General features: G+C 45.1%; 1 protein-coding gene across 1 annotated transcript in view; it reads left to right on the top strand.

Moving 5' to 3' along the window:
* Positions 1-25372, top strand: part of Npl (N-acetylneuraminate pyruvate lyase) — a 46699-nt gene extending 21327 nt beyond the window's left edge. Inside the window, exons 5-12 of the mRNA NM_028749.1 lie at positions 266-323; positions 3966-4041; positions 9413-9505; positions 12838-12986; positions 13102-13148; positions 15758-15842; positions 19237-19276; positions 24831-25372. Coding sequence (NP_083025.1) covers positions 266-323; positions 3966-4041; positions 9413-9505; positions 12838-12986; positions 13102-13148; positions 15758-15842; positions 19237-19276; positions 24831-25015 — 733 coding nt within the window. The 3' untranslated portion in view covers positions 25016-25372. The remainder of the gene's footprint in view (positions 1-265; positions 324-3965; positions 4042-9412; positions 9506-12837; positions 12987-13101; positions 13149-15757; positions 15843-19236; positions 19277-24830) is intronic.
* The last annotated feature ends 1135 nt before the right edge of the window (positions 25373-26507 follow it).

Raw genomic sequence — 26507 nt, 5'->3', positions numbered from 1 at the left:
CCACTAGACCCAGTTTTCATGCATTCTTGATTAGTATTGGGGTTTGGGTTTTTTTTATATGCATGCACATAGTATATGGAGGTTAAAGGACAAGTTTGGGGAATTGATTCTCTTGTTTATGCTGTGGGTCCCAGGGATACTGGTAGAATTGATTCAACCATCTTATTAGTCTCAAGGCTAACTATTAAACCAGCACAAGCCAGGATGGTGCGGCCCTTCTTTATTCTTCTAAACTCCAGGAGATTCACATGCTTGTCTTCTGCAGGTTGGACCAGGTGGTGATTCACGTGGGAGCACTAAACGTGAAGGAGTCACAAGAACTGGTATGGCTCTGCATCCCTCTGTGAGACTATTCAGGGGACCTCCTCTTTTTATGTTAGAATTAATACCAATCCTATATTTGGCTGAAGGAGATCAAATGTAGGACCGCTGGAGCAGGCATGGGGCCATGGAAAGGCAGTAGCTCAGAGATGACAACGGTGGATGCCAAGGACCAGCCTTAGATTCTGGAGAGGGGTTCTGAGGAAGGGGTGTCTGGGAGCGGCGAAACAAATGACTCCGAGTCAAATAGTGGGTTCAAACTGGTGGCCTGTGTTCTGCTGGAGATGGCTTTCCAGCCTGCTTTCTCTCTGTTCTGCTTTCTTTCTGTAGATGTACAGACAGCTCTATCTGTCTCTCTCTCTCTCTCTCTCTCTCTCTCTCTCTCTCTCTCTCTCTCTCTCTGTGTGTGTGTGTGTGTGTGTGTGTGTTCTGCTTGAGACATTTCTCCAAGTAGTTCCCTCTTGATATTCTAAACAATTCTCTGACTAGCTCATCTCCTGCAGATCATAGAAGCCCAGCCTTTTATTTTGCATATCAATCCAGTTATTTACTTCAGGTTTCCTTTTGAATATCCTAAGAATCAGCATCCAGTGACCCAAGCCCCTTAATTATTAGGAGACAGCAAGCATACATTTTCTTTTAACGTTGCAAAAGAACTCAGAGATCTCGATGCCTCTGGTAGTACAGATGATAAGAGAGCTAGGTGGGACCTCATCTTGAAATTACCATTTCTACCACACCTGGGCATGGACTCGAAGGAATCTGCCTGCCTTCATATCTTTCCAACAAGCTGGCTCAGCAGCTGCCTTTGTTCCTTTAGATTCATATCATTCATATTGCATCCTTATATTTTTGCATAGTTGAGAAGTGATATATTTTCTAACTCATGTTTTTAAAGTTCTCTTCCACAGCCTTTAAGGCTGTCCTGAAGGTCCCCACATTTACCGTTTTGCTGAGACATTAGCCATACCTATACCTCCCAGACTCCTGTTGTCTCTGATTATCATGGAGTCATTAAAGTAAACAGAGAGGATGGCCCTTTCCTCGGAGGAATGTACAAACACATCATTATTATACAATCAAGACTTATGCTCATGGCAGCCCTTGATACTCATAGAGGCCATGTCCACAGGCCCTGTCCCAGGGGCAAGAACCATGTCCTTCTGTCCCCACCAAAGCCATGTGTGACCTGCAAGTGGACAAGAGACAGAGGAACTTCCTCCAGGAAGAGCTGAGGTTGGACATAGAAGGTGCTGAATCTGCAGAGACTGAGCCAGCATCCATGCTCTCTGCAAAGTCAGGGGAGGCCATCTTTCGGACAAAGAGGGAATAATAAATGGGGCTACCCTGGAGAATGGGGTTCTTCAGAGATTCAAAACCAAAGCTGTAAGCTAAAACATATCGGATGAGCTCCCTGTTCAGAACTGTAGAAACTAGCTAGATACAGTCTTCAGCAAGAACACAGGATCAAAAAAGCAGAGACTTGGGTTGCTCTAGGCTTAGTGATACACAGATACATGTGTAGACAAAACACCTATACTCATAAAATCATAAATAAAATTAAAATGTTAAAGTGTTAGGAGTGCCCAAGAAGAAGACTTGTCCTTCTGTCTTTCCTAGGGGAATTGAAGAAGCTGTCCAAGCCTAGTGCTGTCTGTGTGTCTTTTGTGACATTTATATTCTTTTTCTTAATCTTTCTCAACCGCATTCCCCATCTGTAATGTCAGCTTAAAATATGACTGTTACACCATCCCATGGGAAAGATAATATCCCTGAGTAAGCAGAGCAGAGGAAGGAAAATTATACGTGCACATTTCTCTGTTGTAAAGGAACTGCTGTGTCTTCGCAAAGTGGTTTGGGTGGTGTGGGAGGATTTGGGGGTGTGTATATGCTGACTGAAATCCAAACACGCAGCCAGGCATGGTGGCACAGGCCTTTAATTCCTGTTTTTCAGAAGGTGGAAGCAGGCAGATCTTTAGTTCAAGAATAGGCTAAGTGTGGAGGGGCCCAGGTGTGGCACACACCTTTAATCCCAGCACTGGAAGCAAGTGGATCTCTGTGAGGTCAAGCCTGGTCTACTTAGGAGCTCCAGGCCAGAAAGGCTGTGTCAAAAAACAAAAGCAAGCGGAGACTATCCTGGGTGACTGAAAAGATGGCTCAGAGGCTTAGAGCACTGGCTGTTCTTCCAGAGGACCCAGGTTTGATTCCCAGCACCCACATGGAGGCTTACTGCTGCCGGTAACTCTAGCTCCAAGGGATCTGACAACATCTTCTGGTCTCTGTGGATGCTCCATACAGACACACTGTTGCGTGTAATTTTAGAAATCCATGGGGCTAAAGAGATGGCTCAGAGGTTAAGAGCACTGACTGTTCTTCTGAAGGTCCTGAGTTCAAATCCCAGCAACCACATGGTGGCTCACAACCATCCTTAATGAGATCTGATGCCCTCTTCTGGGGTGGCTGAAGACGCTTACAGTGTACTAACATATAATGAATAAATAAATATTTTTTTTAAAAAAAAATCCACGCTAGCTCCGGCTAGGCTCTAGAATCAGTCGCTGCCCTTTCCTTCTTGCCGGATGCGGAAACCTGTGGTCTCGCCCTGGCTCCCCCGGCTGGCTTGCTACACCGCCAGACCTGTCCTTCCTGAGATCACCTGGAGCTACTTGCGTCCCACAGATCAGCCGCCTATCACCACTCCTCGGTGTCACCCTCTCTCTTGCCCAACTAAATTGTTGCAAATGGAAAACACCAGACAGCGTTAATATTTAGTACCAGTCAGATTTGAATTGGTAAAGCTCCAACCCCAATATATCCGTGTAAGGAACACACAACGCAGTTTATAAGCTGCTCGCCTAGGTTGGGCAGATTTACCACTACACTACTCTATTCCCCAGCTACAAGATCCCTTGCCACTTGCAACTCCTCCGGGTCACATGGTTCTGCTCCATCTTCCACCTCCATCTTCCTCTCTCTCCGTACCCCAACCTCGTCCTCTCTGCTTCCTCCTTCCTCTCCTTCTCTAAAACTTCCAGCCTTGCCTTTCCTTTCCACTGCCCAATCCCAGGCTCTAGCCTTTTATCTGACCACTTAAAACGGGGAGAAGGTTCACATGGAATCTCGTTGGGGGCTGCCCCTCTCAGGAAGCAGAATTAACATCAAAATACAAACAGCGCCAGGGCAATACACATAAATAAAAATAAATCGATGAGAATAAATCAAGAGGTGCCAGAGAGATGGCCCAGTGAGTTGAAGTGCTTGCTGTGCAAAAATAAATTAAGCACTCGGCTTACCTGAGCCAGGTGTCTCTGCTTTGCCATCTGGAACATACATTCTTAGCAATGATGGTTTACTTTAGTGGTTCTCAACCTGTGGGTCTTGACACCTTGTGAGGGCAAGTCAGTGACCCTTTCACAGGATTGGGCTAAGATTATCAGAAAACAGATCTTTACATATCGATTCATAACAATAGCAAAATTACAGTTCATAATTATCAATGTAAGTAATTTTATGGGGGGGGGGGTCGCAGGAGTTAGCTGGCAGATTCGAAGAGGTTGCTGCTGAACTCTAGTGTCGTCGTCTGTCTGGGAGTAGGCTCTATGGGTCTACGATCACTAACTCTACTGTTGCCTTTTTTTTAAAAGGCCCAACATGCAGCAGAAATTGGAGCTGATGGCATTGCTGTCATTGCGCCTTTCTTTTTCAAGTCACAGAACAAAGGTAAGGAAGGACATTGGTCTGAGTGCACAATGCTTTTTCCTGTTCACCTCTTGCTTTCATTAAAATAAATATATATTTAATTCATAAACACAAACTCCTATAGACTGGAGGTGTGACATCGCAATGGATTACTGTTCCTCTTCCAAGTTCCACAGCGGAGACTATATTAAAGCCTTGGTTTATTTTGCCAGCTTTCTTTTTTTTTTAAGATTTATTTATTATATGTAAGTACACTGTAGCTGTCTTCAGACACTCCAGAGAGGGCATAAGATTTTGTTAGGGATGGTTGTGAGCCACCATGTGGTTGCTGGGATTTGAACTCAGGACCTTCAGAAGAGCAGTCGGCGCTCTTAACCACTGAGCCATCTTGCCAGCCCTTGCCAGCTTTCTTAATTAGGATTTTACAGCTGTGAACAGACACTATGACCAAGGCAAGTCTTATAAAGGACATTTGATTGGAGCTGGCTTACAGGTTCAGAGGTTCAGTCCGTTATCATCAAGGTGGGAACATGGCAGCATCCAGGCAGGCATGGGGCTGGAGGAGCTGAGAGTTCCACCTCTTGTTCTGAAGGCAGCTAGAAGACTGGCTCCCAGGCAGCTAGTACTAGGCTCAAAGACACAGTGACACACTTCCTCCAACAAGGCCACACCTCCAAATAGTGCCACTTGTTGGGCCAAGCATATACAAACTATCACACCAGCTAATCTGGCTTATCATCTACTGAGTCCCAGCTGCAAGGTGCCTTTGTTTGGGTCAGGTGTACACTCCTGGTGAAAGCAGTTTCAGAGTCATATGTCAAAGCATGAGCGAATTTTTCTCAAAAGACAAGTATAAATGAAACTTTCATTTTTCAATTTTGAAACTACATGTCTTATTTAGAATTGATCACCAAAACACCCACTGTCTTCCAAAATAAGCTATTTTCTCCTTCTATAGTGCTTTCTCTGAAGAAACTATTTGTATCCAAATATAAGGAGGTTTTGTGTGTGTGTGTGTGTGTGTGTGTGTGTGTGTGTGTGTATTTTGGGTCTTTTTAAAGATTTATTGATATATTGATATGTGTATCTCTTCAGACTCACCAGAAGAAGGCATCAGATCCCATTACAGATGGTTGTGAGCCACCATGTGGTTGCTAGAAATTGAACTCAGGACCTGAGGAAGAACCCCTGGCTTGTTTTTTGTTTGTTTGTTTGTTTGTTTTTGTTTTTTCTTTTTCTTTCTTTTTTTAAAAAGATTTATTTATTATTATAAATAAGTACACAGTAGCTGTCTTCAGACACACCAGAAGAGGGCGTTATATCTCATTACGGGTGGTTGTGAGCCACCATGTGGTTGCTGGGATTTAAACTCAGAACCTTTGGAAGGCTCTTACCCTGCTGAGCCATCTCACCAGCTTTTTTTTTTAAGATAGGCTCTCAAGAAGCCCAACCTTCCCTTGGACTTTTGTTTATTTGTTTGTAAAGGAGGCATTGAGACAGGATCTTTCTGTCTAGCCCTGGCTATCCTGGAACTCACTATGTAGACCAGGCTAGCCTCATACTCAGATAGAAATCTATCTACTTCTGCCTCCTGAGTGCTGGTATTAGAGGCATGAGCTACCACGCCTGGCCTTTGAGCTCTTTGCCTAGCAAGAAATGTTGAATTTCTGTTCTTGTCTCCACCAACAAGAGAATATGATATTTACTCCTTATTGATTAGTAATAAAAGAAATATAAAAGGGTTTGGGGGATGTAGTGTGGCTTGCAGGGTACTTGTCTAGCATGCACTGAACTCTAGGACCCCAGGTTGGCGGTACATGTCTAAAATCCCAGCCCTGAAGAGTCAAAGCAGGAAGATCAGAGGTTTAAGCCATCTTCAGCAACATGGGAAATTTGAGGCCAGCCTAGTGTTAAGTTTCAAGCTGAGGCTGACATGCCTATTTAACATTATGAAAGCGGACCTGGCTGACAGGCTCTCCAGCATCCCTCAGTGTCTGCCTGTTCAGAGTATAGCTAGCATACCTAACCCAATATCCTGAACTTTGCCCAGTGACTAGGCTGCCTTCCCCCAGAGGCTCTTACCTGTATAATCCAGAAGTTTTCGTTACTTGGCCTTTTTGTTCCTTTGGCCTTCTGACTGTTGTACCTGGTTCTCCTCTCCCTTCCCCTCCCCCTCCTCACACAGCTAAGGGTCATGACCACCCTGGACTCTCTCAAAGGTCCCTGACTCGGGCTATGATCTCCCACTCACATATCTACAACAAACTTCTCTTCTGCCAAGCCCAAGAGCAGCCAAGTCCTTCCTTCCCCCTTTCTATTTCCTTTTGTTATTCACCTAGGATATCTGCTGTCCTGATTTAGGGAGCAGGGGAGAGGGAGCTATTTGTGCAGAGGATTAAAACCATAACTAGATGCAGGAATTGTTGTGGAATGTCTGCAATTGTTGGCAGACAGGAAACAATTACTCTTATAGGTAAGTAACTTATTTACTGATAGTTTGAGAATTTAGAATAGACATGATTTGTTTTGTTTTGTTTTGTTTTCAGGCTGTTTTGCCATTTTTTACATGAGCAGTTTTTCCAAAAATATGAACAGAGAAGTGAATTATACATAACAATTTTCCTGTGTGCTGAACATTTTTGCACAGTACATAAATTATGACACAGGGGCTGGAGAGATGGCTCGGCAGTTAAGAGCACTGACTGCTTTTTCAGAGGTTCTGAGTTCAATTCCCAGCAACCACATCGTGCATCGTGGCTCACAACCATCTGTAACGAGATCTGATGCCCTCTTCTGGTGTGTCTGAAGACAGCTACAGTCTTAAAAAAAAACTTTTTTTTTTTTAAAGAAAAAAGAAGGTATGACATATAACATTGTCCTGCTTTTGGGTGTCATGTAGTGTCAGCCAGCTCTAGATCTCTGAGTAGTGCTTGGTTGACTTGGTAACCAGAGGACTCCCACTACCTCAGTAAACCAGAGGCAGGCTTCTGCTCTGTCCAGATCCATCTGAAAAGGGGGAAAGTGCCCAATGATGCCAGTCACTACTCTTATCCCTCACACACATGCTTTTTTTGTTTGTTTGTTTTTTGGAGACAAGGTTTCTCTGTGTAGCCCTGGCTGTTCTGCAACTCTCTTTGTACACCAGGCTGGCTTCAAACTCACAGAGATCCACCTCCCTCTGCCTTCCAAGTGCTGGGATTAAAGAAGTGTGCCACCATGCCTAACACTATTTGTTTTGTTTTGTTTTGTTTTTTAAATAAAAATAAAAGGGGCTGGTGAGATGGCTCAATGGGTAAGAGCACCCGGCTGCTCTTCCGAAGTCCGGAGTTCAAATCCCAGCAACCACATGGTGGCTCACAACCATCCGTAATGAGATCTGACTCCCTCTTCTGGAGTGTCTGAAGACAGCTATAGTGTATTTACATATAACCAATAAATAAATCTAAAAAAAAAAACTTAAAAAAATAAATAAAAATAAAAATAAAAATAAAGCCTTTTAAGCACTAGCGATTGAACTCAGGGTCTGAACTATTCTGGGCCAGAATTTTCCCCCTCTCTTTTTTAAATGTTTGAGAAAATGTCTAAGATATTCAGGCTGGCCCTGAATTTATTTATTTCATTGCCCAGATGTGCAGCACGAAGCGTGTGTGTGTGTGTGTGTGTGTGTGTGTGTGTGTGTGTGTGTGTGTGTACACGTGCATACACCCCACATGAATGCACATAGCCACAGTTGAGTCTAGAGATGAGGGGATGAGAACTTTCAAGACTCCACTCTCTCCTTTGTGGATCTCGGGGATCAAACTCAGGTTGTCAGGCTTGAGCTGCAAGTACTTTTACCTGTGTAGCCTTCCCACGGGCCCCAGGCCTTGAACTTCTGATCCTCCTGCCTCAGTCTCCCTGGAAGCTGGGATCACAGGCCTACACTGCCAGGCCCGGCTATAACCTCCCTCTTGAAGCTGATGTCTCTGCTTTTGTAGAACTGTCTGAGTTCTAGCTTCTTGGCTGTGACTCTGGTGCATAGTCTCTGTTGTTGTCATGTAGTCCTCCTGGGGTAAAAGGACGGGAGTCCTCCATGTCGTTTTCTTGGTAATATGTGATGATCATCTTCTACTAATGGGAAAGTATGTGCCTTGTTCTCCACCCCCACCATGATGGTGATCAAACCCAGTCCTTGGGTATGACATGTATACACTTACATCTGAGCTACACCCTTAGTCCGTGTGTGTGTGTGTGTGTGTGTGTGTGTGTGTGTGTGTGTGTGTGTGCATTTACATGTGGAAGCCAGAAGCTGACTTCAGGTATTTTCCTTTTTTACCATCCAAAATATTTTTTGAGACAGGGTTCCTCTGTCACTGGCCTGGAGTTCACTGACTAGCCAAGGATCCACCTGTGTCTACTTGTCAGAGCAAGTATGACAGGCACACACCGTTACGCCTGCTTTTTACTGGGCGCCAAGGATCTGAGCTCAGGTCTTTCTGCCTGTTCGAGAAGCAGGTACTGACTGGGCCATTTCCTAGCCTCCCTGGAACCTTTTCTCTTTTTCTTTTGGTTTTTTGTTTTTTTTGAGACAGGGTTTCACTGTATCTCCCTGTCTGTCCTGGACCTCACTGTAGACCAGGCTGGCCTGGAACTCAGAAATCCACCTGCCTTTGCCTCCCAAGTGCTGGGATTAAAGGTGTGTGCCACCACTGCCTGGCTCTTTTCTCTTTTTCTTTCTTTCTTTTTTTATGTTTTATTTTTTATTTTTACATTTATTTATTGATTCATTTATTTTTTTGAGAAAGGGTCTTACTATGTAGCACTGGCTAGCTAGGAACTTGCTAGTGTATCAAGCTATTGAACTCACAGATGCTCCCCTGCCTCTGCTTCCCAAGTCTGAGTGTTGGGATTAAAGGTGTGCCCCACTCGGCCCAGTGAGAGCCAGTTTTTTAATGGTATACTAGTGTGGTAGGAAAACAATTATCATATTTTTCAGTTTTATTTGTGTGTGTGTGTGTGTGTGTGTGTGTGTGTGTGTGTGTGTGTGTGTGGTCTGCACATATATCTGAACCTGAACCACACAGGCATGCTTGGTTCCCTCAGAGACCAGCAGACCGTGTCAGATCCTCCAGGACTGGAATAGATGGTTGTGAGCCACTGTGTGAGCATAGAAGTCAGACCTGGATCCTCAGCAGGTGCTTGTCATTTCTGGACCATCTCTCCAGCCCCCTTATTTTGACCTTTCTGCAAAAGAAAAGATAAAACTTAAGGCACAGGGATGTTTAGTTGTGTAGTTGAACGGTAGGGTGGTCAGGAATTTCAGCTTTTCAGCTGTCTGCATCTCACTGAACCATTTCCTAATGCAGAAAAGCCACTTGTCTCATTCGTGTTCACGTGACTCCTATTTTTTCAGATGCCCTGATAAGCTTCCTGAGAGAGGTGGCAGCCGCAGCTCCTACTTTGCCATTTTATTACTACCACATGCCTTCCATGACCGGGGTAAAGAGTAAGTATGGTTTCAATTCTATTTATTTTATGTGTATGACTGCAAGTAACTTCCTTGCATGTATGTCTACACCACGTGGGTGTCTGGTGACCATGGATGTCAGAAGAGGACATCAGATTCCCTGGGACTGGAGTTAGAGATGGTCGTGAGAAGCTCTGTGAACAGAGGAAATGAAAGAAGGACCAGTCTTCCTCCCCTGAGCCATTTGTCCAAAACCCAAGTATTGTTTTTGTTTTTTTTTTTTTAATATTTTCTCCAGCTTCCCCATCCTAAGCCTTCCATCAAGAAATTCTACTATGCCTGATAGTGTTGTCACACCTTTAATCCCAGCACTCAGGAGGCAGAGGCAGGTGGATCTCTTGAGGCCAGTCTGGTCTATAGAATGAGTTCCAGGACAGCCAGGGCTCCACAAAGAAACTCTGTCTTGAAAAACAGAACAAATACACAAAAAACGCTCTCCATCCCACCTTACTGGACTAGACAGCTCACTGATGAGGCAGTTAAAATTGCTCCAAAGCAAGCCATCCCATTACCTCAGCCTTCATCAGTCATTCACATCACCTTATTTATATAGAGGCTCTTAGACTTAAAAGAAGAGTTGATAAAATGAGCTGTGGCACACACGCCTGTAATTTTCTGTAGAGACAGGTGGATTGGGTCAGTCTAGGCTGCATGAGATTTCTTCTTTCTTCTTCTTCTTCTTCTTCTTCTTCTTCTTCTTCTTCTTCTTCTTCTTCTTCTTCTTCTTCTTCTTCTTCTTCTTCTTCTTCTTCTTTTTTTTAAAGAATTATTTATTAAGCCGGGCGTGGTGGTGCACGCCTTTAATCCCAGCACTTGGGAGGCAGAGGCAGGTGGATTTCTGAGTTCGAGGCCAGCCTGGTCTACAAAGTGAGTTCCAGGACAGCCAGGGCTATACAGAGAAACCCTGTCTCGAAAAACCAAAAAAAAAAAAAAAAAAAAAAAAAAGAATTATTTATTTATTATATGTAAGTACACTGTAGCTGTCTTCAGACACTCCAGAAGAGGGCATCAGATTTCATTACGGATGGTTGTGAGCCACCATGTGGTTGCTGGGATTTGAACTTGGGACCTTCGGAAGAGCAGTCGACGCTCTTAACCACTGAGCCATCTCACCAGCCCCCTTCTTCTTCTTTTTAAGATTCTCTTTAAAAAAAAAGAGAGAGAGAAATTTTTATTTATTTTCTGCATATTTCTCTTCAGACACACCAGAAGAGGGCATCAGATCCCATTACAGATGGTTATGAGCCACCATGTGGTTGCTGGGAATTGAACTCAGGACTTCTGGAAGAGCAGTCAGTGCTCTTAAGTGCTGAGCCGTCTCTCCAGCCCCATGGAAGAATAAGAAAATTTGATAGGCTAAAACAGAAAGACTGCCATGAGTGGTTGCTGGTGGGGTTAGGCAGCCTAGGCTATAGCATAAACTCTAGGCATATATAGCAACCGCTTTGTATCTCCATATTCATTTAACTGGTTAGTTTTGCCATAATGGGGCTTGAACCCAGGTGTCACTCATACTAGGCAAGTGGTCTGCCACTGAACTGTATCCCAAACCCTCTGCATCTTCTATTAGAAGGTAGGAGACAGTAAATCGCACTGGACAGGAACTGCCTGCACCTTCTCCCTGCTGTAGTCCCAGTGCCTAGCCTGTGGGAGGTGTCTTATCTCCCTGACTTTTCCTCTAGGTTTTTTTTTTTCTTTTGTTGTGTGCATTCTGGACAAATATTCTGCTTCTGAACTACACGTACTTTAACTGTGTGTGCGTGGGCATGCGTGTTTGTGTCCCTGTGTCTGTATCTGTGCGTTGCTCGGGATCAAGCCCAAGGCCTCATGCATGTCCCGCTGTTCCTTTACTCCTGAGAGATCCTCAGCCCAAGGCTATAACCCTCTGAGGAAGAAATGGTCTTCAGTACTTGCTCATACTTACCACCTAACAGAAAGACTTCACCTCTGGTCACCAAACAGTAATGCGCGTAGGGACTTCCCCCTGCCAGCCGTTAGTTCTCCATTGGAGGTGAAGTGTTTAGCTTATGAGTCCACGTCTATCACCGACTACCTGGAGATAGCAGCAGATCCTGCAGGTTGGGCAGCCAGACCCAGCTTATGGCCTTTGCCTCTGACCCGTGGCAGAGTGGGGCTCTCCTAACTCCATCCTTGAGTTTGAATTATTTGCAAGGGCAGCTCATGAGACTCAAAGAAATCCTCTTACCTATTTAAGACCTATAACGGTATGTAGGAAGGGATGCGGGACACTTCCGTGCCCTCTCTAGATGCAGAGGGACCTCCATATGTTCACCAATCCAAAAGCTCTCTGGATCCTCTTTTAAGGGTAAAGACTTTATTATATAGCTGTAATTGATTATGTCATTGGCCATTGATGATTAATTCAACCTTTAGCTCCTCCCCCCTCCTCTAGTCACCAGGTTGGTTCTCCTGTAATGAGCCCCATCCAGAAGCCTGGCTGGTATCATCTCATTGGAACACAAGGTGGCCTAGGAATGGAGATCAGTTTAAAATACCGAGTGCTCACCTCAGATGTGCAAAGTACCACGTGGACAAAGCATGGTAGCGCACACCTAGACTCAGGTAGAAGCAGGAAGACCAGAAGTTCAAAGCTACCCTGGACAGCTGTGTACAGAGACCACCCTAGGTTAGAGTTGACTGTATCTCAAAAAAAGAAAGGAAAAAACAAAAGCCATAGCCACTGGCTATACTGAAACTCACAATGTAGACCAGGCTAGCCTCAAACTCACAGGTCTGCCTGCCTCTGTCTGTCTGTCTGTCTGTCTGTTTGCTTGTTTGAGATAGTCTCAGTATGTATCCCATCCTAGATGGCTCAGACCAGGCTGACCTCAACCTCACAGAAACTGTCTGCTTCTGCCTGTTGACTACTGTTGGGATTACAGTGGGATTACAGGGGTACACCATCTGTGTTTGGCTTTTTAAAAATATTTATCTATTTATTATATGTAAGTGCACTGTAGCTGTCTTCAGACACTCCAGAAGAGGGCATCAGATCTCATTACAGATGGTTGTGAGCCAACATGTGGTTGCTGGGATTTGAACTCAGAACCTTTGGGAGAACAGTCAGTGCTCTTAACCACTGAGCCATCTCTCCAGCCTGTGTTTGGATTTTTAAAGACAGGTTCCTGCCGTGTAGCCATGTAGCCTAGACTGGCCCGGGAATCACCTTGCCTCAGCTGTCAGAGTGTGTGGGAATGGGAATCCAGTCATGTGTGAAAAGGCCACCTCACCATGGTATTTGATAGTTTCTGTGGCTGTGTGGATTAATGAAGCGTGTGTTTGTTCTGAAGTTCGCGCTGAGGAGCTGCTGGACGGGATTCAGGACAAGATCCCCACCTTCCAAGGACTGAAGTTCACCGACACGGACCTCTTGGATTTCGGCCAATGTGTCGATCAGAATCACCAGCGACAGTTTGCTTTGCTCTTTGGGGTGGACGAAGTAAGTTTTAACCCTTGGGCATGTCCTAGCTTCCAAACGACCCATTTAGCTGTTTGTGATGGAGCTGCTCTTCTCTTTCTCAAAAGCCTGACTCTCTTTGTCTCTTTCTCATCAGCAACTGCTGAGTGCTCTGGTCATGGGAGCCACTGGAGCAGTAGGCAGGTAAGTCTGACCTAATGATTTCAAATTTAAAGTCACTCATCGCTGAGATAGATGGACTTCTTGCATATTCGTCCTTTCTGATAGAAGTCCCCTGTAATGACAGGTGTGTTCTTTAAAGAGACACTGAGTAAGGAGAAGTCATTTGTTAGAGTCAGTCATGGAAAGATGGACCCTAACTGGAAAGGGGTGGCCTTCTCTCCTCTTCTCTCCCCACCTCTGCTCACTCTGTGGTTTTCCTCTCAAATGCTAAGGAAATCTCCAGCTTTAGAAGGAGGGAGAGGATTGGAATATTGATGCAAACCTATAAGCCAGCACTTGAGAGGTAGAAGAAGGAGGACTAGAACTTCAAACTCATCCTCAACTCATAAAACATTTGGATCGAGTCTGACCATCAGACCCTATCTCAAAATGACAGCAAAACAAATGAAAACACTCCAGTATGGTCATGTGTGGTGACCCATGCCTGTAATACCAGCATTCAGAGGACCAAACTAGGAGGATAGCCATGATTTTGAGTTAGCTAATAGATAGACTCTGTCAAAAAAAAAAAAAAAGAGCGACAACAACAAGCAATTGCTGCCTGCTCTCGCAGAGAACCTGGGTTCAGTTCCCAGCACCCACATGGCAATTCACTATATTTTCAGGCTCTGGCACTTTCTTCTCACCTTGGCAGGTTCCTGCTTGCACATGGTACACATAAACCCATGAGGCGCGCACACACACACATACACACAGATAATAATAATAATAAATCTTAAAGAACAAAGCTATGTTCCATGATAGTCCTTCCTGATAGAAGTCGCCTGTCATTTGCATCTGTTCAGGACATAGTTGTCATTCCTCCAACTTGGAAATTACATTCCACTGTAATCAGGTGAGGCAGGTGAGTACATAGGCTAAAGAGGCCCGAGGACTCCAGCTTAGCAGGGCCTGTTGTTCTCTCTGTAGACCGGGGATGGTCAGTATCTCAAAGCTGGTTTGTTAGAAACTTAGTTACAAATGGACAGAAATCCATTCGAGCTAACCTGCCTTTAAAACAACCAGTAAGGAAGTTATTATAAAATGCCGACAAACCAGGTAACACTCAACTGAGACAAATGCAGCCAGACCCTAGAGCCCAAGAGAGCCAGAAACTACAAAGCTCTCACCATCCACTGCAAGCCACCCTTCCCCAAGGGTCTCCTGAAGACCTCCTCACCTCTGTCTCTTCAGCACGTCTTTCTCTTCCCCGTTTCAGGGTATTGTTTGTGCCATCTGACTTAGTCAAGGGCCCACCAAGATTCAGTCAGTGTGCCCACTATACTTGCTAACTTCACTAGGATATGTTGCAGGCACAATAAGCTATACCAGCTGAAAGTGTATTTCCTCAGGGGTAGCTAAGCTACTCTTCACACCGAGTTTTGGTATGCATGTCTTTGATAAGCACTATTGACTTGATCCACTGATGTAGCCCAGGCTGACCTCAAACTCACTACACAGCTGAAGATGACCTTGAACCCCTGAACCTCCAGCTCTGCCTCTCAAGTGTCTAGAACCTTCTAGACACAGGCTGGCCTCAGACTCAGAGAGGTCCTTCTCCGCCAGCCTCCCGAATGCTGAGATCAACCATGCACTGCAGCATATGACTTTTAGTACTTAAATCAGTGCTACATTTGAGCCCCAGTTGTCTACCTCTGAGTCTCTGTGTGTGCCATAGGCAGCTGTTGGCCTCAGTCTCTCCTGACTAAACACACCTCCAACTTTTACTCTCAGACTGTATCCCCTCTGGGATTCTCTGTGTTGGCCTCCAGGTTCTCCCAGCATTCAGTCCCTACCTGGCATACCCTGCCCTCAATCCTGAACTTTCCAGCCTAGTGGCTAGGCTGCCCTTCCCCACAAAGAGGCCTCCCTATTTAATCCAGACATTTTGTTCTCTCTCTCTTCCTCACCCTTACCTTCTCTCCCTCCCTCTCTCCCTCCCTCTCTCCTCTCTCTGCATCCTTTCTCTCTTTCTCTCTCCCACCCCTAACCTCCCACCACTTCCTCACAGCAACTTCCCTGGTCCTTGGGGTCAGTGAACTCGCCCACCCAAAAACAGTTTCCCAGTAAACCTGCCTTTAATATGATCTGATCTGACTTGAATTGGCCCATTTCACGGATGGAGAAATAAATAACACATCACTCTGCCTCCTTGCTGGTCCTGCTTTGTGTTGCTAGAGAACTCATAACTGACAGACTGGTTTTCCTTATCAATTGACCCGACAAATAGACCCTCGGTGTATTTTTTCCTTTGTGTTTGTTTGTATGGATTTTCCCCTTCAAGACAAGATCTCATGTAGCCCAAGTTAGGCTCACACTCACTATGTAGCTTGGGATGGCCTTAAACTCCTGATCCTCGTTTGGTCAGGTTCTTACTATGTTGCCCAAACTGGTTGGTCTAGAATTTGATTAGGTGGTGGGGAGATTGGGGGTGACTGGGGGCCCTTACATATGCTAGAGTAGCCTTAACACTGAGCCAATCTGCAACCCCTAATTTGCCTAATTTTAAACATCAAATGAGTATAGAGAGCTTGGCTCCTTCCCGCTGAGTTATTTACTTAGCTTGGAGTATTTTGTTGTTGTCTTGCCAGTACCTATAACTACCTGGGAAAAAAGACAAACCAGATGTTGGAAGCTTTTGAACAGAAGGACTTGGCTTCAGCGCTCAGTTACCAGGTAAACCTGTCACTTAAGTCACTGCCCTCTTTCTCTGGGGGGGGGTGGGGTCCTTTGTCCCTTCTCAGCAGGCTTGAAAGTCCACCTCCCCTCTATCTTTCTTTTTATCTTTCTTGTTTAAATGGAATCTGTCCCTACCCCATCCTCCCTGTCCCCATATCTAAGGGGATACAATGCCCAGATAGGAAAGAGTCAGTCTTCTCTTCCCCCTACAAAGGATCTTACTTTTATTCTATCTTCAAAGTATTTTGTGATTGCAAAATAATGGTCATAGATTTCTGTGAGAGTAACTTCAGGACATCCTTAAGTGTTTTGCCTGCACACACACACACACACACACACACACACACACACACACAAGGGGGTCGGGGTGGTGTGTTGGGTCTCCTGGAACTGGAGTTACAGATAATTGTGAGCTGCTATGAGGATCTTGGGAAGATCTTCCTCTGGAAGAGCAACCAGTGCCCTTAACCATTGAACCATCTTTCCAGTCTCATCCACCCTTAATTTTTGTTATTTTTTTTTTTAGATTTATTTATTTTTATATGTAAGTACACAGTAGCTATCTTCAGACATTCCAGAAGAGGGAGTCATATCTCCTAAAAGATGGTTGTGAGCCACCATGTGGTTGCTGGGATTTGAACTCCGGACCTTCGGAAGAGCAGTCGGGTGCTCTTACCCACTGAGCCATCTCACCAGCCCAATTTTTGTTATTATTGGTTTTTAGGGGGCGACAGGGTCTCATACTCTGACCCAGGCTAGCTAGGAACTGATGGCAAGGCAATTCTCCTGTCTGAGGCTGTCCAGTACTGCTGTATGTGAGGGGCACAGTAAAGAAACTGTCAACATGACAGCTGTCTCCATTAGGGGGAAGGTCTTTCTTGTGGGTAAGAAAGAGAAACTGTGCAGAGGATCTGGAAGGGTTAGAGTAGAGAGTGTTAATCCCACCTATGAGGAATAAGAACATTACCACAATTTTGAGCCAAATTTAGAGCAAACTTTAATTAAATGCTGACCAGCTTGATGAACTCTGGCCAGGTCTATCCCATGGTCCCCAGTAGATAGCAATGAGTCATATTTTGCAGAGGCTTAAGGAGGCAATCCCATAATGCCATCTTCCCATCAAGTTCAACCAGGGGCAAGCATACATCCTGAGATATTTCTCACCAACATGACTCTTGCCTATATGTAACCATGTACATTCCTGCAGTTGAGTCTGCCAAACCCTTTTAGGGTATTGAAAACATCTGGCTTGTTATCTTCCATAAGCAATCACCTCCATTTCAGGAAGTATCTGTCCTTAGCAAGGGGCTTCCAAGTTAGGGGCTTTTGTTTCATGGATTTCATAGGCACAATAATTAAAACTTAAAACATAACTTTGGCTTTCACAAGAGCAAAGCAAACAGACTGGGGCTAGGAAAGTGGGAGAGTGGGGGGAGGGTAGTGGAAATAGCAAGAGACAGCATAGAAAGAACAAGAGAGCCGAGAATAGACAGTACCAAGGGATCATGGGATGGACAAGCCATGGGGACTATGAGAAAGATGCATAGTTTTTCAGGTTAGAAAACCCATTTCACTGGCTGGAGAGATGGCACAGAGGTTAAGAGCACTGGCTGCTCTTCCAGAAGTCCTGAGTTCAATTCCCAGTCAACCACATGGTGGCTCAAAACCATCTGTAATGGGATTTGGTGCCCTCTTCTGGCCTACAGGCATATATGTGCAGGCAGAATGCTATATACATAATAAATCAAAAAGAAAAAAATGCTGGCTTGTATCTAACCTCCAGAAATTCTTCTATAGTCCGGTTCAGACTCATTTCTAGACATACTGAGGGCCTGAGCCCTAACAGTTGCAAATGACAGATGTACATGCCCACCCTTCAGGAAGTTCCTTTTAAATCACCAAAAAATATCAAAGTGTGATGCTGAGAACCTAAACTGAGGGAAGGATAATCCAGAGTCAAGAGCGGTCACTGGTGTGCACCAGAAGTGTGCTCAGTGTGGGAAACACCCTCCAGACAGGAAGTGACCAGATGGTGCAAGAGAAGGCTGGCTTTGAGGAGTTTGTGTGTGTGTGTTTGTGCACATGTGTTAGAGAACATCTTCATGGAGTCAGTCCTCATGTTTTTTACATGGGCTCCAAGGTCCTTACTCAGGGGGTCAGGTGTGCACAGCACTTCTACCTGATGAGACACCTCTCCAGCCCTGGTTTTGTTTTGAGTTCGAATCTTGCTACCTGCTGGATAAGCTCGAACTGAAAGCCTTTCTCCTTCCTTAGCTCCCCCACTCCCTTCCCTCGCCCAGTGTTTATGTCACCAGACCCTGCTGAGACTCTTACAATAGAAAGAGTCTCAGGCTAGCCTGGAACTTATGAATCCTGCTACCTCTGGGATTACAGACAGACCCCACTAAGCCAGGCTCACTATACCTGATCATATAACAGTGCTCCAGTGGAACCCAGAGCTTCTTGCATGTTAGGAGAGTGCCCCTGCCAACTAAGCTCCATCCCCAACCCTAAAGACATTCTTGACTTTGCCACAGAAAAAAATTTCATGAGGAGCCAATGTGAAGTAATGTTAGAACTTGCTAGGAAAGAAGTTTAATGTGGATTTAAGCATAGAGGTTCATAGAAAGAGAGGGGCTTAGAAACAGAGAGTGTGCGTGTGGCCTTCTCAAAAGAGGCTTACGCAGTAAGGACTATAAAGATGGGATGCTGGTAAGTATGGAAGTCACTATCTACAAAGAAATTTAAATGAGATCACAGCAGGGTGCTTTCAGAGAAGCATCCGTTAAAGGTAAAACTAAAGGTAAAACTCTAGATAAAGAAAGACCCGGGCTGGTGAGATGGCTCAGTGGGTAAGAGCACCCGACTGCTCTTCCGAAGGTCCGAAGTTCAAATCCCAGCAACCACATGGTGTCTCACAACTACCCGTAATGAGATCTGATGCCCTCTTCTGGAGTGTCTGAAGACAGCTACAGTGTACTTACATATAATAAATAAATAAATCTTTAAAACAAAAAAAATCTTCTGATGTGTCTAAAGACAGTGACAGTGTACTCATATAAAATAAGTAAATCTTTAAAAAAAAAAATCAGGATGCCTTTCCTATAAACACAACTCAATGGTTTTCTGTTTTTGACTTTTACCTATTTACCTGTTAAGTGTATGTGCAGTTGCACACCTGGAGATCAGAGGAGAACCCGGGACCTCCATTTTCTCCTGTCCTAGCCTGAGCAGACTGAGCCTCCTCACCAGCTTCTTTCTTCCACTCTGGAGATCTACAGAAAGCTAAGGCAGATGGCCTTGGTAGAGTTTCCGTGGTCTGACTTCTGAATACAGACATGGTTTTCACGGTGTGGTGATGCTGACCACAGATTTCTTTCTTCCGTTCTAGTTTCGTATCCAGAGATTTATCAACTATGTGATCAAGCTAGGTGAGTGCCCTTGCTGCTGTCTGCCTCACTGCAGACTGCAACGCCAGCCAGTGCTTGCTTACTGAGCCAGGGTTACCAGGTTATGGTCTCTGGGAATGTCATCCATGGGGGGTGGGTCACAGGAGTCACACAGCAAGACTGAGATTGTGACAAGTTTTGGGTTTAGTTTTGTTTTGGAGGGGTTTTGTTTTTGTTTTTTTGTAAGCAATTGGTCTTTTGTTGTTGGTGGTGGTGTTTTTAGAGACAGGGTTTCTCTGTGTAGCCCTGGCTGTCCTGGAACTCACTCTGTAGACCAGACTGGCCTTGAACTCAGAAATCCGCCTGCCTCTGCCTCCCAAGTGCTGGGATTAAAGGCCTGCACCACGGTGCCCAAGGACAATCAGATATTCTACACCCTTATGAGAAACAGAATATAGCCAGGTGGTGGTGGTACATATCTTTAATCCTAGCACCTGGGAGGGAGAGACAAATGAATCTCTGAGTTTAGGGCCACCCAGGTCAGCAGAGTGAATTTAAGGATAGCCAGGACTACAGAGAGAAGCCCTGTTCCAGAAAGAGAGAGAGAGGGAGAGAGAGAGAGAGAGAGAGAGAGAGAGAGAGAGAGAGAGAGAGAGAGAGAGAGAGAGAGAGAGAGAGAGAGAGAGAGAGAGAGAAAGGATATAATGGCAGTAGTTACTGAAAGAACCTAGTGGGGAAACCCCCACTCAACTCCTGATTAGGCGTGCACCCAAGAATCACGAATAGAACACAACACCTTGATGTAACAACACGAGGTATTTTAATGGCGGAGCTCTGGGTCGAAATGTATCTCACACAGGAGACAGTGGATTTGACCACGAGGCTTGGAAGCTAGGGGTTTTTATAGAAAAGGAGTGGGGCTGGGGGAGGAATTGGTGCGGTTTCACATGATTGGTCCATTTAAACATCAGCAGCCTGTTAACATTTAACTTAGGTCAGAGGGGTGGGAGATAGGGAGGCGACGGGCCTGCCCGGGCATGTCCTGGTCTGTTCTGCTATGTTCTCAGCCCCAGGTTTCAAAGCTCACAAATAACTCTTTGGGCTATTTGACATACATTGCATGAATCACAGGTCTCAAGTTTTATTTCTTTTCATTACCAAGAATACAATTATAACCATTATAGTTGCCAGGATACAGTGAGGTTTCCAAGCTATATAGGCAGGATTCTATGTCTAAGACTAAGTGTTCTGTCAAGTTTCTATATGCTTCGCTGATTTCTAGAGAACACAGAGATACAGATGCAGCCTGAATGATCCCCTGCCTCCATTTCTAAAGAACTGAAAGGCACACAGGCCCCCAGGCACCATGGACTCTAACCTTAAATGCCCATGACTTGTGCCTCTCAAGGCAGCTAGGCCAGGCCAACTCCTGAGTCCCCAAAGCTGACCAGGTGTAAAAAATGGCTTCCCATCACTCCTAGCTTACCTACGGTGCTCAGCTGTGGGCAGAGTCATGACTCTGACCTTGAGCACCAACTAAATAACAGGCTGAAGTTAACTTTGGCAGTCAGTCTCCTGCAAATGTCTCTCTCCACCAACGAGCATGTTTCTCTCCAGCATGGGTGCGAGCACACACACACACACACACACACACACACACAGAGAGAGAGAGAGAGAGAGAGAGAGAGAGAGAGAGAGAGAGAGCGCATTTGACTCTGCTCATTAAAATTCTGCTGCCAAACTATGGCTGATTTCATTCTAAGTACTTGGAGGCAGGCAATCTGAATGCAGATCTTACTAAATTATGAATGACTGACAGTTCCCCCCAAGAGTATTTGAAATTGAAAATGAGTTTATTAACACCAGTATATTTAAACAGTTGGAGGTTTGGATGACAAAGGGAAATTAGGGGAAAACACAGTGAGTCTGAGGAGAGGAACCTCTGCAGTATGTCTTCCTTCCAGCGTGGCCAATGACAGCTGCTGCCATTCCTCTGCAGTATGTCTTCCTTCCAGCGTGGCCAATGGCAGCTGCTGCCATTCCTCTGCAGTATGTCCTCCTTCCAGCGTGGCCAATGACAGCTGCTGCCATTCCTCTGCAGTATGTCTTCCTTCCAGCGTGGCCAATGGCAGCTGCTGCCATTCCTCTGCAGTATGTCCTCCTTCCAGCGTGGCCAATGACAGCTGCTGCCATTCCTCTGCAGTATGTCCTCCTTCCAGCGTGGCCAATGGCAGCTGCTGCCATTCCTCTGCAGTATGTCCTCCTTCCAGCGTGGCCAATGGCAGCTGCTGCCATTCCTCTGCAGTATGTCTTCCTTCCAGCGTGGCCAATGGCAGCTGCTGCCATTCCTCTGCAGTATGTCCTCCTTCCAGCGTGGCCAATGACAGCTGCTGCCATTCCTCTGCAGTATGTCCTCCTTCCAGCGTGGCCAATGGCAGCTGCTGCCATTCCTCTGCAGTATGTCCTCCTTCCAGCGTGGCCAATGACAGCTGCTGCCATTCCTCTGCAGTATGTCTTCCTTCCAGCGTGGCCAATGGCAGCTGCTGCCATTCCTCTGCAGTATGTCCTCCTTCCAGCGTGGCCAATGGCAGCTGCTGCCATTGATTCTGTTGCTGCAGATGGGCCCTTGGGATCACCGGGCATGGGTCAAGTCCAGAAGTTCTCAGTGTGTTCTTGGCAGACTTCCCACCTCCCTTTCAGAGCCTCGCTGGTTCTTTGTAGCAACTCTCCGCTCTGCCCAAGCACCTATTGTCTACTTGGTCTCCTTCCCGGATTTCAGCCAGCTTTTCCAGTCCCTCCAACACAGTATTTCCATTTGTTTTGTGTGTTTAGTAACATTGTCATGGTGGGGAGCCACTGGTTCTGTTCATTAGCACTATTGTTCCTCTGTTCTAACCAATACTTTTCACAAGATTATGATTTTGATATAATAATTATGTTTCTAAAGTACATTAAGGTAGAAAATTTAACTGCAAAGTGAGGTGTGGTAGTATTTGTCTGTAATCCCAGCAAGAGATAATGGAGGCCAGAGGACCAAACGTTCAAGGCCATTCTTGACTACATAAGGACTGGCTGGACTATAGAGCCTGTCCAATTAAATAATAAAATGAACTATAAATAAAATGACTAATACCAGCCCCGTAAAAGGAGAATAAGGGGATTTCCACAAGTTCCAGCTCAACCATGACTTACATGGTTCAGGACAGCCAAGGATCTAAAACCTGATCTCTAAGAGGGTTTTAGGGGATGGAGAGATGGCTCAGTGGTTAAGAACACTGGCTGTGCCGGGCGTGGTGGCATACCCCTTTAATCCCAGCACTTGGGAGGCAGAGGCAGGTGGATTTCTGAGTTCGAGGCCAGCCTGGTCTACAAAGTGAGTTCCAGGACAGCCAGAGCTACACAGAGAAACCCTGTCTCGAAAAACAAACAAACAAAAAACACTGGCTGCTCTTTCAAAGTGCCCAGGTTTGATTTTTCAGCACCCACAAGGTGGCTTACAACAGTCATAACTACAGTTCCAGGGGATCTGACACACTTCTGGCCTCTGTGGACACCAGGCACTCATGTGGTTCACAAATATATATGAAGACAAAACACCCATACACATAAAATGAAAATTTTGGAAAATAGGTGATGGGGGAGATAAAAAGGCTGATATGATGGCTCACTGGTTAAGAATGTTTTACATGGACTGGAGAGAAGGCTCAGCAGTTAAGAGCACTGACTGCTCTTCCAAAAGTCCTGAGTTCAAATCCAAGCAACAACATGGAATTCTTTAAAAAAAAAAAAAAAAGAATGCTTTACACTCTATCAAAGGACCAAAGTTCAAATTCTAGCACCCTCGTAGAATAGAGCTGCCCACAATAGGTCCAATGGATCCAACACCCTCTATTGATCTATGAGTGCACCCACCCTTACACATGTGCCATGCACACACACATAAGTAAATTTTTTTTTTTTCGAGACAGGGTTTCTCTGTGTAGCCCTGGCTGTCCTGGAACTCTGTGTGTAGACAAGGCTGGCCTTGAAATACATTTTTAAAAAATAAAATAAAATAAATAAAAATTAACATCAAGAGGGAAATTATGTAAGTGAGATTTAGTTAGTTAGTTAGTTAGTTAGTTAGTTAGTTAGTTAGTTAGTTGTAGTTAGATAGTTTTTTCAGAACAGGGTTTCTCTGTGTAGTCCTGGCTATCCTAGAACTGGATTTGTAGACCACACAGGCCTGGAACTCAGAGATCCACCTTCCTCTGTCTTCCACGTGCTGGGATTAAGTGCACCACCACCACCCAGCTCTATTATTTATTTTATATTTGTTCTTTTTGTTTGTTTGTTTGTTTGTTGTTTTTTCAAGACAGGGTTTCTCTGTGTAGTCCTGGCTATCCTGGAACTCACTTTGTAGACCAGGCTGGCCTCGAACTCAGAAATCCGCCTGCCTCTGCCTCCTGAGTGCTGGGATTAAAGGCGTGCGCCACCACTGCCCTGCTTGTTCTTATTCTTATGTGTAAGAGTATTTTTGCTGCATATATGTCTGTGTACCACATGTGTGCCTTGTAGCCAAGCAGGCTAGAAGTGGTCCTGGATTCCCTCAAATTAGAGTTACACATAGTTGTGAGCTGCCAAGTGGGTGATGGGAATTGAACCTAGATCCTCTGGAAGAGTAGCCAATGCTCTTAACGACTGAGCCAACTCTTTACCTACATACATCCCTTAACTCCTGGTCCTTATGCTCCACCTTGGTGCTGGGGTTATTGGTATGTTCCACTCCGCATGGCTCCTTGCTTTGAAGGTTGACTTTGTGGGGTTTATGTTGGTTTCATTTTATTTATTTAATTGAATTAGTATGTGTACCATAGCCCACATGTGGATGTCAGAGGCCAGTTTGAGGGAATCAGTTCTCTCCTTCCATCATGCAGGTCCTTGGGATTGAACTTGGGTACCTTGGCAGCTCTGCCATTACCTGCTAAGCTATATTGTATGCTCCAGCCTTGGCTCTTTGTGTTGTTCTATTTTGCTTGTTTGTTTATTTATTTATTTACGGTAAAGCAGAGACTTGAACTCAGGGACTCTTATATACTAAATAAGCACTCTACCACAGATGCTATCTCATTTTTAGCTGTGTGTTGGGGCCGGGTTGGGGATGGTGGAAGTATGGGTATTTGTATATAAGTACAGTACCCACAGAAGAGGGAATTGAATCCCCTGAAACTGGAATTACAAAGGGTTTCAAGCCACTCTACATTGGCTACATTGGTGCTGGGAACCAAACTGGTGTCTTCTGAAAGAATAGGGGATGCTTCTAAATGCTGGCCATCTCTTAAAAGCCTTGAAAGGAGGGATCCCTATTCTACTCTGTATGTTTAGGACAGGGTCTCGTGTAGCTAAGACTTACTTTAAGCTCTGGTTCCCCTATCTCTGCCTCCCAAGTGCTGGGATTACAGGTGTGGACACCATGCCCAGCTCAGGCAACCTAACTACAAGTGTTCTCACTTTTTAGGTTTACCAGGTTTTATAGTAGAGCCTTACTCTTCTTTGGGATGTTTGTGGGGAAGTGGGCAGTACAGGATACATCTCACCCTTTGTTTTTCCCATCTAGGTTTTGGAGTGTCGCAAACCAAAGCCATCATGACGCTGGTCTCTGGGATTCCAATGGGCCCACCCCGGCTTCCTCTGCAGAAAGCCACCCAGGAGTTTACTGCTAAGGCTGAGGCCAAGCTAAAGAGCCTGGATTTCCTTTCTTCCCCTAGTGTAAAGGAGGGGAAGCCTTTAGCTAGTGCCTGATAAGTCTGGGTGTGTAAGCTTAGACTTATCTATCTTCAATAGTACATTCTTTTCTCAGGGACTTTTTTAGGTGAATTTGAACCCATCTTTATTTTAGGAAGTAGAATCCCACACCAATCAAATATTGATTATGAACCTAAACTTTTTTGTTATAAAGGAGTCACAAGCTCTAAGTCATTCATTTTGTAAAATTATTATAGAGAAATCTCTACTTATACAGATGCAATGGAACCAAGTGAAAATTGTAATAGTAATTACAATTATTAATTAATTACATTAATTAATATAATTCATATCACTATATTAATTGCTACATTGGTTATATTATTGCTGAATAAATTTCACCTGCCTTTTGGGAGCACTTATTGTCTTAATCTTGTTTCAAAGGTTTATAATTTGAGTATTGTCTTAGTTAGGGTTTTATTGCCACAAAGAGAAACCGTGACCACAGCAACTCTTACAAAGAAAAGCATTTAGTTGAGATTGGCTTACAGTTCAGAGATTTAGCGCATTATTGTCATGGCAGGAATCATGGCGGCATCCAGGCAGACATGGGACCGGAGAAAGAGCTGAGATTTCTACATTTGGATCCGCAGACAACAGAAAGAGACAGTGAGTCACCAGGCCTGGCTTGCACTCCTGAGACCTGCTTGTGGGTCAGGCTGTGAACTCTCAGCTGTTGCTGCTGCCACACTTTTACCCAGCTATCAGGGACTCTTAACTCTAAAACCATAAGCCCAAGTAAACATTTTTCCTGTAGAAGTTGCTCCAGTCATGGTATTTTGTCACAGGAACATAAAGTAATTAAGACAGTATTGGCCAGGTGTGGTGGCGCATGCCTTTAATCCCAGCACTCGGGAGGCAGGGGCAGGTCAATTTTTTAGTTCGAGGCCGGCTTGGTCTACAGAGTGAGTTCCAGGACAGCCAGGGCTATACAGAGAAACCCTGTCTCGAAAAACAAACAAACAAACAAACAAAAAAAACAACAACAACAAAAAAAGACAGTATTTGAGTCGCGTCTTTCTAGATCCTCTAAAATAGGACTCTGCCAAATTGAGAGGGGTTCATTGACAGTGGAGTCTCCTGGACTGGTGCTGAGTCAGATGTCTTCCTTTTAGGAACTTCCCTCTGCACACCAGGAGCCTCTTCTGGCCACACTAAGCCTTGCAGTCTGTGGGCTGAGCAGGTTTTCCTCACACTCCTAGAAACTCCCCAGTTTATACAACCCCCACCCCATCCTGTCTAGCCGGGGTGGGTGGGGGGAGGGCAGTGGTCTTCTGGGAACTAAGTGCAGGCCTGAGATCTGTACAGAAGGAACAGCCTCTGCTTGCAAACCCAGCTCAGCATTAACCCTGCTGGAGGGGGGTAGTTAGGGAAGTCAGACATTCAAGAATTCTTATTTCAACATCCATGATCTTTGCCCTGTCGAGGATTAGATTCTCAGCTGGCTGACTTCAGGCTCAGGGCTCTTACTGCAAGGTTGCTCTGAGTC

Source organism: Mus musculus, chromosome 1 (genome assembly GCF_000001635.26).
Source record: "Mus musculus strain C57BL/6J chromosome 1, GRCm38.p6 C57BL/6J".
NCBI lineage: Eukaryota > Metazoa > Chordata > Mammalia > Rodentia > Muridae > Mus > Mus musculus.
Note: the sequence above shows the minus strand (reverse complement) of the source record. Positions and strands in the feature narration are given on the sequence as shown.